The 12,756-nt window shown below is 45.6% G+C and overlaps 1 protein-coding gene across 4 annotated transcripts in view; it reads left to right on the top strand.

Moving 5' to 3' along the window:
• Nucleotides 1–12,756, top strand: part of THADA (THADA armadillo repeat containing) — a 330,132-nt gene that overhangs the window by 314,263 nt on the left and 3,113 nt on the right. For all 4 annotated transcript variants that reach the window (XM_047852046.1, XM_047852045.1, XM_047852044.1 and 1 more), the window contains exon 37: nt 8,082–8,251. In XM_047852046.1, coding sequence (XP_047708002.1) covers nt 8,082–8,251 — 170 coding nt within the window. The remainder of the gene's footprint in view (nt 1–8,081; nt 8,252–12,756) is intronic.

The raw sequence follows: 12,756 nt of genomic DNA, 5'->3' as shown, positions 1-12,756 counted from the left end.
GTTGGGTTCTGCCTCCTTGTGTACTGTCTTCTAAACAATAGCTCTCAGGGCTTAAACAAACAAACAAACAAAAACCAAAACGGGTGCTTGGGTGGCTCAGTCCGTTAAGCATCCAACTTCGGCTCAGGTCATGATCTCACAGTTCGTGGGTTCGAGCGTCACTTCGGGCCCTGTGCTGACAGCTCAGAGCCTGGAACCTGCTTCGGATTCTGTGTCTCCTCTCTCTCTGCCCCTCCCCCACTCACACTCCGTGTCTCTCTCTCTCTCTCTCTCTCTCTCTCTCTCTCTCGAAAATAAATGAACAACAAAAAAAAAAGCAGAAAAAGAAGGAGGAGGAAGAGTTCCCCTCCAGACTTAATACCATGGCCAGGTTGAGAGTGTAAGGGAAGGGCTGGCTGTAGCCTAGGCACACAGACTTGGAACAGTGAGTGGGTGGGCAGTAGTCTGTGCTGTATGCGCTCCTCGCACTTGCCCCAGTGCATGCTGGGGCAGGGGCTGGGGCTGGGGCTTCCCTTGAGAGCACTAACCAGCATATTTGGTTCTTCTTTGATGAAATTTTTTAAATATTCAGGTAAAGAACAGAGGCTAATATCACAAATACCCATGTTCCCCCACCCAGGCTTCCTGCTGGGTTCTTCAGAACTGGAGAAGTCACCCCTTTTCTTTCCTTAGGACAAGGACCTTCCTCTGGGCCATTTGTCTCGGGTAAGGGTCACTGGGGAGCTCTGTTTGGTGGGAAAGGCTGAGAAAATGACCTTTGGTATAGCCATGAAGTCCTGTCACTGATTGCCACGCCAGGAAACCACCTCTGAGTGCTGGCTCTGCTGGCCCTGAAGAGCAGAGAGCCATGGGCTCTAGGGCCAAGGGTCAGGAGAGGCAAGGGACAGAGGGGCTCTGGCAGCCTCAGGAAGAACTGAATGGCAGAGTCAGCAGTTGAACCAAGCTTCAGTTCCACACTTGTTTCTCATGACTAATTAAAATCCAGGCTCTTGCTCTGCTGAGGGGAAGTAAAGAAGTGTATGGAGAAGACCAAAAATAATGAAGTGGTCTGGAAACAGCCTCGTGCAACCTTAAAATATTTTCGCTCAGAAAAAAGAAGGCACAGTAATACTCCCTCACTCAAACACTGCCTTTGCCTCCCGGCATCTGCTCCAGCCTGTCTGGCCCTCCGGCTACACCTCCACCTCCCCTGGCGGACACCCCTCCTCAGGGGTAGGCCTAATCTCCCTGCTCCTCCCTTTCATCCCAGCCGTGTATGGCCCCTTACGCTTGGCCTGCCCAGGTTTCCCCTCCATGAAGCTCCCTCCTCCTACTCTCCACCTTTTTCCCTTTTCTAGTCTTTCATTGCTGCTACTAATGATATCGTCAGTCCCATCATGATACGCCATCTTAGACTGTTTCATGACCCTTCGTATGTGTCAGCTCATCTCTGACTAAACTCTTCTGTCTCTGAGAGAAGGGACTGGGGTTTTCCTTGTGTTTCTCACAGTGCCCCCCACACAGCAGGTGACATTAAGTACTATGGGCAGAGAGAAGCTTGAATTGATGGGTGAATGGGTGGGTGGATGGACAGAGAGATGGTTAAATGGCAAGGTTGAGGGAGTTTGACAAAGACCCAAAACTGGGTTCTCCAGAGCTAGGGGCAGGGAACATCCAACCCATCTCCATTTACTCGGCATTTACTGTGCTGACTTGGGCTCTCTCAGGAAGGAGACTTGACCAGTGGCCTTACTCTAGAGGGCATCTTCCCCATGACAGTTTAGAATCAGACTGTCTAATCCATGGTCTGAAGCAGTTTTCAAGGTTGGCATCTGGAACAAGTCAATGTTGGCATTTTCATTTTAATCAGTACGGTTGAAGAAGTCCTCGAAGCCTGGGACTTAACGTGGATCCAGTCCACTGTGTGAAGCCTGTGTCTTTAACTGCTAGCCCCGAGATGGGCCTCGTCACAGAGGTGGGAAAGAAGATGGGCGGCGGGGCTGTGGGGCTCCCCATGCTCACCTCAAGAGCGTCAGCAAGTAAGGTCTCCCGTTAGCCAGGTGCCTGCCTTGGCAGGAGAGCCCTGATGCGGCTGGGGCAGTAACAAGAGGAAATCCCCACTGCAGCAGCCCTGAAGCCCTGTGTTTGCTCCCCTCCCCTACAACCAAGTTACCCATTCACAAGGGTGGAAGGCAAGGATTAACTAGTTCTAAATGCTGATTCGTTGGGTTTCCAACTCACTTCCAAATGACTGAATGCTTATGCCCCTTGTGTAGGCCTACCACAGATGTTAATGTGTACCGGTACACCTCAGCCATTTGAAGAGGCTTATTTCACGCTAGCCTTAGCTGTGTAGCCATTGGGAGCCAATGAATACTTCTCCCACACTGACTTCTTCCCTCCTCTGATTCCTGCAGCTCATGAGGTCCAGACCAGTCCATAGAGCACCTGATGTCTCATTGTTGCTTGAGTTTAAGCCTTCCCTTCCCTCTCAGACCACTACCTTCTTGAGGACAGGACTTGTCAGCTACTTGCCTTGCTTTTCCCACAGTGCTCAGCACGGTGCTGGCCACATAGCACACCCTCAGCACCTACGCCCTGACTGTCTGGTGAAGGGCCAGCTGCTCCAGGAAGCCTTCTCAGGTGCCCTCCCCACCCACTGAGCAACCACTCACCTCTGCAGAGTCCTCTAGCGCCCGAGGCCCGGGCCCTACAGGCAAGCATGAGGGCTTGAAGTATTTGTCCAGGCTCAAATATTCTGTGTGCTCTTTCAAGGCATGCACTGTGCTCAGCAGTTGGGACCAACCGTGCACACAGATTTTTTAAGACAACAATTTCACTGAGATACGCCATACACGTGCCACATGAGTCAACTGCAGAAAGGGTACCATGCACCGGTTTTAGCATATTCATGGAGTTGTGCAGCCATCACCACAGTCGAGTTCAGCCATTTTCATCACTCCAAAAGAAACCCGTGCCCTTAGCAGTCCCCCTTCATTCTCCCTGTAGCAGTTTCCGGGGGCTGTTGTAACAAATTACCATAAACTTGGTGACCTAAAACAACAGCAGTTTCTGGTTTCACAAGGCCAGAAGTCCAACATTAAGGTGTCGACAGGGCCACACTGGAGGCTCTGGGGAAGAATCTTGCTCTAGGGAATTCCTTGCCTCTTCCAGCTTCCGGAGGCTGTCAGCATACCTTGGCTGCATCACTCCAGTCTTCTAGCTTCACATCACCACCTCCTCTGTGTGTCTGCTGTCTTTCTGCTCTCTCTTGTTAGGACATTTGTGATGGCATTTAGGGTCCACCCAGATCATCGAAGATTATTTCCTTCATCTCAACACCGTTAACTTAATCACATTTGCAAAGACCCTTTTTCCAAGTAAGGTAACATTCATGGGTTCCAGGGACTGGACATGAATATCTTTTGGGAAGCCAATTTTTGGCCTACCACACTGCCCATGCCCCCTGGCCCAAAATAATTCACATCCCACAAAATTTGCCAAATTAAAGTGTACAGGGGTGCCTGGGTGGCTCAGTCAGTTAAGCATCTGACTCTTGGTTTCGACTCAGGTCATGATCTTGTGGTTTTGTGGGTTCAAACCCCGCATCAGGCTCTGTGCTGACGGCATGGAGCCTGCTTGGGATTCTGTCTCTCTCCCTCTCTCTCTCTGCCCCTCCCCTGTTGCACCATCTCTGTCTCTCTCAAAATAAATAAAGAAACTTAAAAAAATGTATTTAAATAACTGCACAGGTGTACACATTTTAGTATATTCACAAGACTGTGCAACCATCACCACTATTAAATTCCAGAACACTTTCATCAGCCCAAAAAAGAAACATTATTTCTATCAGCAATCATTCCTCAATCTCCCTAGTCTCCAACTTCTGGCAACCACCAATCCACCTTTTGTCTCTATGATTTGCCTGTTCTAGATATTTCACATAAGTGGAATTATATAATACACAGGCTTTTGTGTCTGGCTTCTTTCACTTAGCGTGTTTTCAAAGTTCCTCCGTGTTGTAGGATGCATCACTACTTCATTCCTTTTTAAGGCTGAATAATCTTCCATTGTATGGATATACCACATTTTATTTATCCATTCATTGGTTGATGGACATTTTGACTGCTTCTGTGTATTGACTATTAGGAACATTCATGTACAAGTTTTTGTGTGGACATATGTGCTTTATCTCTCTTAGGTATGTGCCTAGGAGTGAGCAAAACTTTGAGACTGTTTTCCAAAGTGGCTGCACCATTTTACATCCCCACCAGCAATGTCTGAGAGTTCCATCTTCTCCATAGCCTCACCAAAACTTATTACTTATTATCTGTCTTTTTTATTATAGTTCTCCAAGTGGTTGTGAAGTGGTAGCTCACCATGGTTTTGATTTACATTTTTCTGATGGTCGACGATGTTAAGCATCTCTTCCCGTAATTTATTGGTCATTTGTGTATCTTCTCTGGAGAAATGTCTATTCAGATCCTTTGTATGTGTTTTCATTGGGTTATTTGTATTTTATTATTTCAGTTTTTTTAATGTTTATTTATTTGGGGGGCATGTGCATGCACACGCACGCGCGTGCGCGCGCGCGCGCGCACACACACACACACACACACACACACACACACACAAGCTGGGGAGGGCCAAAGAGAGAGGGAGAGAGAGAAGCCCAAGCAGGCTCTAAGCCTGGCTGGCCTGCATGGTCAGCTAAATAGTTCCTCTCCCCACTCCTGCCTCTCTTCACAAGGCATTTGGCCAGTAGAGATCTGGGTTGTTCTGGCTGAGGTGTCCTAGTCCAGGGCAAGGTAATAAAAGAGGAAACTTGGTGGGATGCATCTGGCCCCTCAAAGAGATTTAAATCCAACCAATTCTCCTCCTGCCCCCACCCAGCTTTTTCTCCCCTCCTTCTTCATCTTGCAGAGTCAGTATTTGGGCGGTTATAATTCTCTCTGGATCCACCTCTAGCCACATCGCACCAGCACTCCTTTATACTTCTGTCATGCCTGCCACTCTCCTGCCACTTCCTCAGCACGATTCATGACGAAATGGTGCAGGATGGGGGATATCTGTCCTGTTGGGTAGGGCAGGTGCAGCAGTCTGGCCTTCCTGGCGGCTTCTCTGGTCACTCTCCTGTGTTCTTTATGGAGCCAACCGGAGTGTAACTGAGCTGCAGGCACAGATTTTGCTGGTGGACTGTGGCATTTCCAGTCCTTGCCTTGAGGAGACCGAAAGGGGAGCAGGCCGTAAATCAGAAGGTAGATTTTTGTGAAAGGTTTCACATAAGCCCACCTGCTGCACAATACCTGCTGCTTTGATTGTCTTTTGAAATATGGCCCCCAGCTGGGAGCTTTTCTTTGTGAATCAGAGTGATAAAGCCAAGTCTGACTTCATCTCCGTGGGGTGCCGGGGGTGTTTCTCCATTGCCTCCCTGTGGGGTAGGGATAGCTTCTGCACTGAGGCCCACTTAGCTCACTGCCACCACAGCTAACTGTGCAAACTAGGATCCGTTACCCCGCTTCCATGAGCATAACTTCCTCATTTGTTAAATAAGGATGCCTCCCTCCTAGTGGTGGGAGCGGTAAGGATCTGATAGGCCAGTATTCATTATTATCAACGGTAACCCTAGTTAACCATCTAGTGAATGCTTGCTTTGTGGCAGTCCCTATGTTATTAAATCAAGCGGCAGTAAAGGAAAAGATTTCATGATCTCCAGGGCCACACACTGGAATGTTCTGAGCCTCTGCTCTATGTTTAATCCCATGCCGGTCTTCGTGCGTATTTTCAGTTCTTTGAGGTTTGAAGGATGCCAATTAATTGTACCGTCTCCCCATACAGCTACTACACAGAGGGGTCAGGTAGAGATAAAAACAGATATTGTAGGGACGCCTGGATGGCTCAGTCGGTTAAGCGTCCCATTTCAGCTCAGGTCATGATCTCGCGGTTCATGGGTTCGAGCCCCGCATCGGGCTCTGTGCTGAAGCTCAGAGCCTGGAGGTTTTTTCAGATTCTCTGTCTCCCTCTCTCTCTGCTCCTCCCCAGCTCACACTCTGTCTCTCTTTCTCAAAAATAAATAAACATTTAAAAAAAATTTTTTAATAATAAAAATAAAAAATAGAGATTGTATTGTAGGTAAAGGCTAGACCAACACATGGCCCAGACCTACAGCCAAAATGCACCTTTGCTCCCCACTTCCCTCCCATCCCCCTCCTCTTTTTCTGTTGCCCAAGTTAAATCCTGGTTCCAGGCTGCACAGGCAGCAGCCTAGGGAGCAGGGGCACTAAGGAGCAGTTGTCCCAGGGGATTGATTTGGGGATGGTGACATCAGTCTTTTAGCTGCTTCCATGAGTGTAGGCTCTTCTGGGTGTGTTCCAGGTAATACTGGCCCCGCTGCAGGGTCACCAACCCTGCTTATCTCACTGTGAAGACTTGCATGTCTAGAATGTTGGTGCTGTTTCCAAATCTGTGTTCCACAGGCACCGTGAAACATTTTGCCCATTCCTATTCTTCATAGCCACCTACAGCTCTGTGACTATACAAAAATGGGTCATTCTGAGCCCAGGATCCCTCACCTGTGAAGTAGGGATGGCAATATCCAACCGATAGGATGTTGAAGGAATGGACAGAAGATACTTGGTTAGGGCCTGGCACATAATGGGCCCTTGGGAGGCCATCCTGCTATGTCTGGTCCAGTACCCTGAGAACTCAAAGCTTTCAGTCCAGACTTGGAGGCTCCTCCCCGTGTGCTGAGCATGTCTCTTTGGGAGCCAGTGGTCAGGGCCAGGTCTATGTGCTGGAGTTGGAAATGTGGATTTGGGAAAAGATGAGGCCTCAACAGAAGTGGGTCCTCGAAAGACCAGCACTGGTGCATGGATGGATCCAAAGAGGTTCATTTTGTGGTGGGATTTCAATCCCATGTTTCAGACCTCCTCCAGGTTGGGGGCGGGAGGGCTGGGGTCGTTAGTGGAAGTGCCAACAACCCAGAGCCTGCCTTCAAATCCATATTTAGGACTGTCTAAGGCAAAATGATGAAGTAAGCAATGGCTCCCCCAAGGCACCTGCTTCCTCTTTCTGCACCCTAATCTACTCTTTCAGCGCCCTTTCCCAGCCAACTAGGAAGATGAGTGTCTGAAAATGAATTCAAAGAGGGCAGCAAAATGTGAGCCAAATCAGGCTCACCACCTTTTGTTGTACAGCTCATAAACTACAAATGGTTTTTATGTTTTTAAATGGTTGGGGGGAAAAAACAAAAGAAGAATATTTTATGACATGTGAAAACCACATGACATTCAAATTTTACTGGAACATTAAAAGTTTACACATTGTCCATGGCTGCTTCCAGCAGAGTTGAGTAGTTGTGACAGAGACCTGAAGACCCCCAATGTCTGAAATATTTATTATCTGGCCTTTTAAGAAAACGTTTGTTGGGGCGCCTGGGTGGCTCAGTCGGTTAAGAGTCCGACTTCAGCTCAGGTCATGATGTCACAGTCTGTGGGTTCGAGTCCCATGTCGGGCTCTGTGCTGACAGCTCAGAGCCTGGAGCCTGCTTCGGATTCTGTGTCTCCCTCTCTCTCTGCCCCTCCCCTGCTCATGCTCTGTCTCAAAAAAAAAAAAAAAAAAAAAAAAAAAAGTTAAAAAAAAGAAAACGTTTGCTGATGCCCCACTCTAAAATGTTAAGAGATTTATGTGTTATGTGGTCAGCAAGATTTGCTTTCAGAGGGACAGGCAAACCAACAGAATCCAGGCATTGTGGCAGGCCTGCAGAGGAGACACTGGGTGGGGAGCTTTCCTGATTTCCTCCCAGTTACACTGGAGGGGCTGACAGGAGGTAAATGTCTAATCCTGCAGGCGGACTTGCTACTGACCACACTGGGCTAGGGGCCATGGAAATGGTGGGGTTCGGGCCTGTGACTCACTCTAGCTGTGTAGACAGCAGGACTCAGAAATGGGTTGGTAATCTCTGAGGAGCCTATCCCACCAGCCTCCCCATAGGCTGGTGGTAGTGATTAACTCGAGGCCCTTCGTGTTTAGAGTCCTTCAGAGCCTCCGTGGGGTGGCCCTGAGCAGCACATTCATCGTTTGCTTCTCTCTCGCTTCCACAGAATTTGCCTTCTGCCAGGTGGATGCCTCAATCGCACTGACTCTGGCCCTGGCTGTGCTGTGTGACCTGCTCCAGCAGTGGGACCAGCTGGCCCCCGGACTCCCAGTCTTGCTGGGATGGCTGTTGGGAGAGGGGGAGGACTTCGTGGTCCATGTAGAAAGCACACATCAGGTAATCCTAGGGTCTCAGGGCAGTGGTGGGGGGGGGGGGGGTGTCAGAGTGTCAAACCTGCTGAATGCAGCACATTAGGCTTACTTGGGCTTCAGGTGCCTGCTGAACGTGTGCTTCTGGATGCTTAGGTACGGATCAAGTATGGCTTAGGAAACTGTCTGAATGACATAGCAGCCTGCTAGATCCGCTGGGGGCCCTGGAGATGCTGGGGCAGCTCTCATGCTGGCTTTTTGGGTTCCAATGGTAAGTCTTCAGATCACTAGGGGAGAGGACTTTGAAAGAGACTCCTTGGTTTCCGAAGCCAGTGAGTGTGCTCCCGCACTCTCCAGCTGTCTAACTAAAGCCAGTACCCATATCTGCTCCACACCCAGGATACCCCTTGATCGCCTGACCCCAGTGGCCGACGGGACTGGCATTCCTGAGCTCCACAGGAAGGTAACAGCTGGAAAGACAGTTCTTGGCAGTCCACTACGCCAGGGCAGTGCACAGACAGCAGACTGAAATGCAACCCAAGTCTTCATGGGAAAAAGGGCTGTTTACTTAGCCTGGAGCTTTAGCCTAAGGGACAGGCTCCAGGTTTCCCACACATCTAGAGACTAAGGAGGTGCTCCCAGGGAATATAAGCAGGAGGTGACACCCTTGCATGCCCCCTTGGCCTTGCTACAGCTCCATGAGACCTCCCAGAAAAAGGAGCTTGGAGCCCCAGTTTTTACAACGGTTGCCCAGGGGACACCTCTAGATCTCCTGGTCTGGAGGCCAGCAGGGATTACAATTGCCACCGCGCAGGACTGTATATATTTGCATACTTTATTTTCTTTTAACATTTTGATTTATTTTTGAGAGATAGAGACAGAGCATGAGCAGGGGAGGGACAGAGAGAGAGGGAGACACAGAATCTGAAGCAGACTCCAAGCTCTGAGCGTTCAGCACAGAGCCTGATGTGGGGCTCAAACCCACCAACCATGAGATCATGACCTGAGCCAAAGTCAGACACTTAACCAACTGAGCCACCCAGGTGCCCCAATAGTTGCTGACTTTAAAAGCTGCCACCAAAGGATCTGGCTTCCAATCAGCCTGAAAATAGGTACTGAATGATATTCCTCCCCTTGGAACAGGTCTTGGCATTTTGTCAGCAACAGGGGAATATTAAGAATAAATCAGGTGGTTTAGACAATCAGAAAGGTTGAAGAGACAACCAAGAACTAGGGCAAGGTTCAGTGAGAAGTTTCATCACACATACGACCACTCCTTCAAGACTGAGAAAGGTCGCTGCTTTGCCTAATACATAGAAGCAAAGACAGAGTCCAGCAAAACGAAGAAACAGAGAAATATGTTCCAAATGGAAGAATAAGACAAAACCTCAGAAAAAGACCTTAATGATATGGAGATAAGTCATCTACCTGATAAAGAATTCAATGTATTGGTCATAGAGGAGCCTGGGTGGCTCAGTTGGTTAAGCATCCTGTCTCACTCTTGATTTCGGCTCAGATCATGATTTCACCATTCATGAGAAAGAGCCCCATGTCGGGCTCTGCACTGAGTGTGGAGCTTGCTTGGGATTCTCTCTCTCCCTCTCTCTCTGTGCCCCTCCCTTGCTTGCCTGCACACTCTCTCACTCTCTCTCTCTCAAAAATAAGTAAATAAACTTTAAAAAAAGAAGAAGAAAACTGGAAAAACTACAGATACGTGGCAGTTAAAAACATGTTACTAACAACTATTGGGTCATAGAAGAAATCAAAGGAGAAATTAAAACACCTAGAAACAAATGAAAACAGAAATAGGACATACCAAAATCTGTGGGATGCAGAAAAAGTGGTTCTAAGAGGGAAGTTCAAGTGATAAATGCCTATTATCAAGAAACAAGAAAAATCTCAAATAAACAACCTAACTTTATACCTCGAGGAACCAGAAAAAGAAGAACAAACAAAACCAAAATTAGGAGGAGAAAGGAAATAATAAAGATCAGAGTGGAAAAAAATTAAGTAGAGACTAAAAAGACAATGGAAAATATCAATGAAACTAAAAGCTGGTTCTTTCAAAAGATAAAGTAGATAAATCTTTAGCTAGACGCACGAAGAAAAAGAGAGGGTTCAAATAAATAAAATCAGAAATGAAAGAGAAGAAGTTACAACTGATACCACAGAAATACAAAGGATCGTAAGAGACTACTCTGCCAACAAACTGGACAACTGAAAAAGAATGGATAAGTTCTTAAAAACTTGCAATCTTCCAAAACTGAATCATGAAGAAGTAGAAAATCTGAATAGACCAATTACTAGTAAAGAGATTGAATCAGCAATTAAAAACCTCCCAAGAAACAAAAGTCCAAGACCAGACAGCTTCACTGGTAAATTTTACCAAACATTCAAAGATTTAATACCTAGCCTTTCAAACTCTTCCGAAAAATTGAAGAGGAGGGAATGCTTCCAAACTCATTTTACAAATGATACCAAAACCAGATAAGGACACCACGAAAAAGAAAGAAAGAATGAGTGAAAGAAAATTACAGGCCAATATCCCTGATGAACATAGATGTAAAAATCCTCAACAAAATATTAGCAAACTGAGTTCAACAATACATTGAAAGGATCATATACCATAATCAAGTGGGATTTATTCCAGGGATGCAAGTGTGGTTCAACATCCACAAATTAGTCAATGTGATACCACAGTATTAACAAAATGAAACATAACAATTATGATCATCTCAATAGATGCAGAAAAGCATTTGACAAAATTCAATATCCATTTATGGTAGAAAATAATAATAATGAAGTGGATACAGAGGGCACATATCTTAACATAATGAAAGCCACAAATGATAAATAGCTAATACTCAGTGGAAAAAAGCTGAACACTTTAAGATCAGAAACAAGACAAAGATACCCACTCTCACCACTTTTATGCAACATAGTCTTGGAAATGCTAGCCACAGCAATTATGCAAAAAAAAGGAAATAAAAGGCATATGGATTGGAAAGGAAGAAGTAAAACTGTCACTATTTGCAGATGACATGACACTATATATAGAAAATCCTAAAGACTCCACCAAAAAAAAAAAACTCTTTTAGAACAAATAAATGTGAATTTGGTAAAGTTGCAGGATACAAAATACAAAAACATGTTGCATTTCTATATGCTAATAACAAACTACCAGAAAGAAATATCAAGAAAATCCCATTTACAGTTGCATAAAAAAGAATAAAATACATAGGAATAATTTATATTTCCCTGGGAATAAATTTAACCAAGGAAATAAAAGACCTATACACTGTAAGACTAAAAACTGTAAGATAGTGATGAAAGAAATTAAAGAAGACACAAATAAATGGAAAGATATTCCATGCTCTTGGATTAGAAGAATTAATATTGTTAAAATATCCTTCTGCCCAAAGCAGTCTACAGATTCAATGGAAATTGAAATCTGTCAATTTCCTATCAAAATTCCTATCAAAATTCCAATTCCTATCAAAATTCCAATGGTATTTTTCACAGAACTTGAACATATATTTTAAAATGTATAGGGAACCACCAAAGACCCCAAATAGCAAAGCAATCTTGAGAAAGAAGAACAAAGCCAGAGATATTATGTGCTTTGATTTCAAACTATACTACAAAACTATAGTAATCAAAACAGAATGGCATTGGCACAAAAAGAGACACAGAGATCAGTGGAACAGAATGGAAAGCCCAGAAATAAACCCATGTATGTGTATTTTTTGACAAAGGAGGCAAGAATATACAATGAGGACTGGATAATCTCTTCAATAAAAGGTGTTGGGAGAACTGGACAGCTACCTGCAGTAGAATGAAACTGGACCACTTTCTTACTCCATACACAAAAATTAACTCAAAGTGGATTAGAGATTTGAATATAAGACCTGAAACTATATGGGGCGCCTGGGTGGCTCAGTCAGTTGAGCGTACGACTTCGGCTCAGGTCATGATCTCGCGGTTTGTGGGTTCGAGTCCTGCATCGGGCTCTGTGCTGACAGCTCAGAGCCTGCAGCCTGATTCAGATTCTGTGTCTCCCTGTCTCTCTGCCCCTCCCCCACTCCCACTCTGTCTCTCTCTCTCTCCTTCAAAAATAAATAAACATTAAAAAAAAAATAAAAAAGACCCAAAATTATAAACTTCTAGAAGAAAACACAGGTGGTAAACTCCTTGACATCAGTTTTAGTGATATTTTTGTGACTGACTCTAAAGGCAAGAGAAAAAAAGCAAATACAAACAAGTGGGACTACATCAAACTAAAAAGCTTCTGCACAACAAAGGAAACCATCAACAAAATGTTAACAGAACTTACTGAATGGGAGAAGATATTTGCAAATGATACATCCAATAAGGAGTTAATATCCAAAAAATAATAATAAAGAACTCATACAACTCAATAATAACAACAAATCTGATAAAGGGGCACTTGGGTGGCTCAGTCAGTTAAGCATCTGATTCTTGACCTCAGCTCAGGTCTTGATCTCAGGGTCATGGGTGTGGGCCCCACACTGG

Source organism: Prionailurus viverrinus, chromosome A3 (genome assembly GCF_022837055.1).
Source record: "Prionailurus viverrinus isolate Anna chromosome A3, UM_Priviv_1.0, whole genome shotgun sequence".
Taxonomy (NCBI): Eukaryota; Metazoa; Chordata; class Mammalia; order Carnivora; family Felidae; genus Prionailurus; species Prionailurus viverrinus.
Note: the sequence above shows the minus strand (reverse complement) of the source record. Positions and strands in the feature narration are given on the sequence as shown.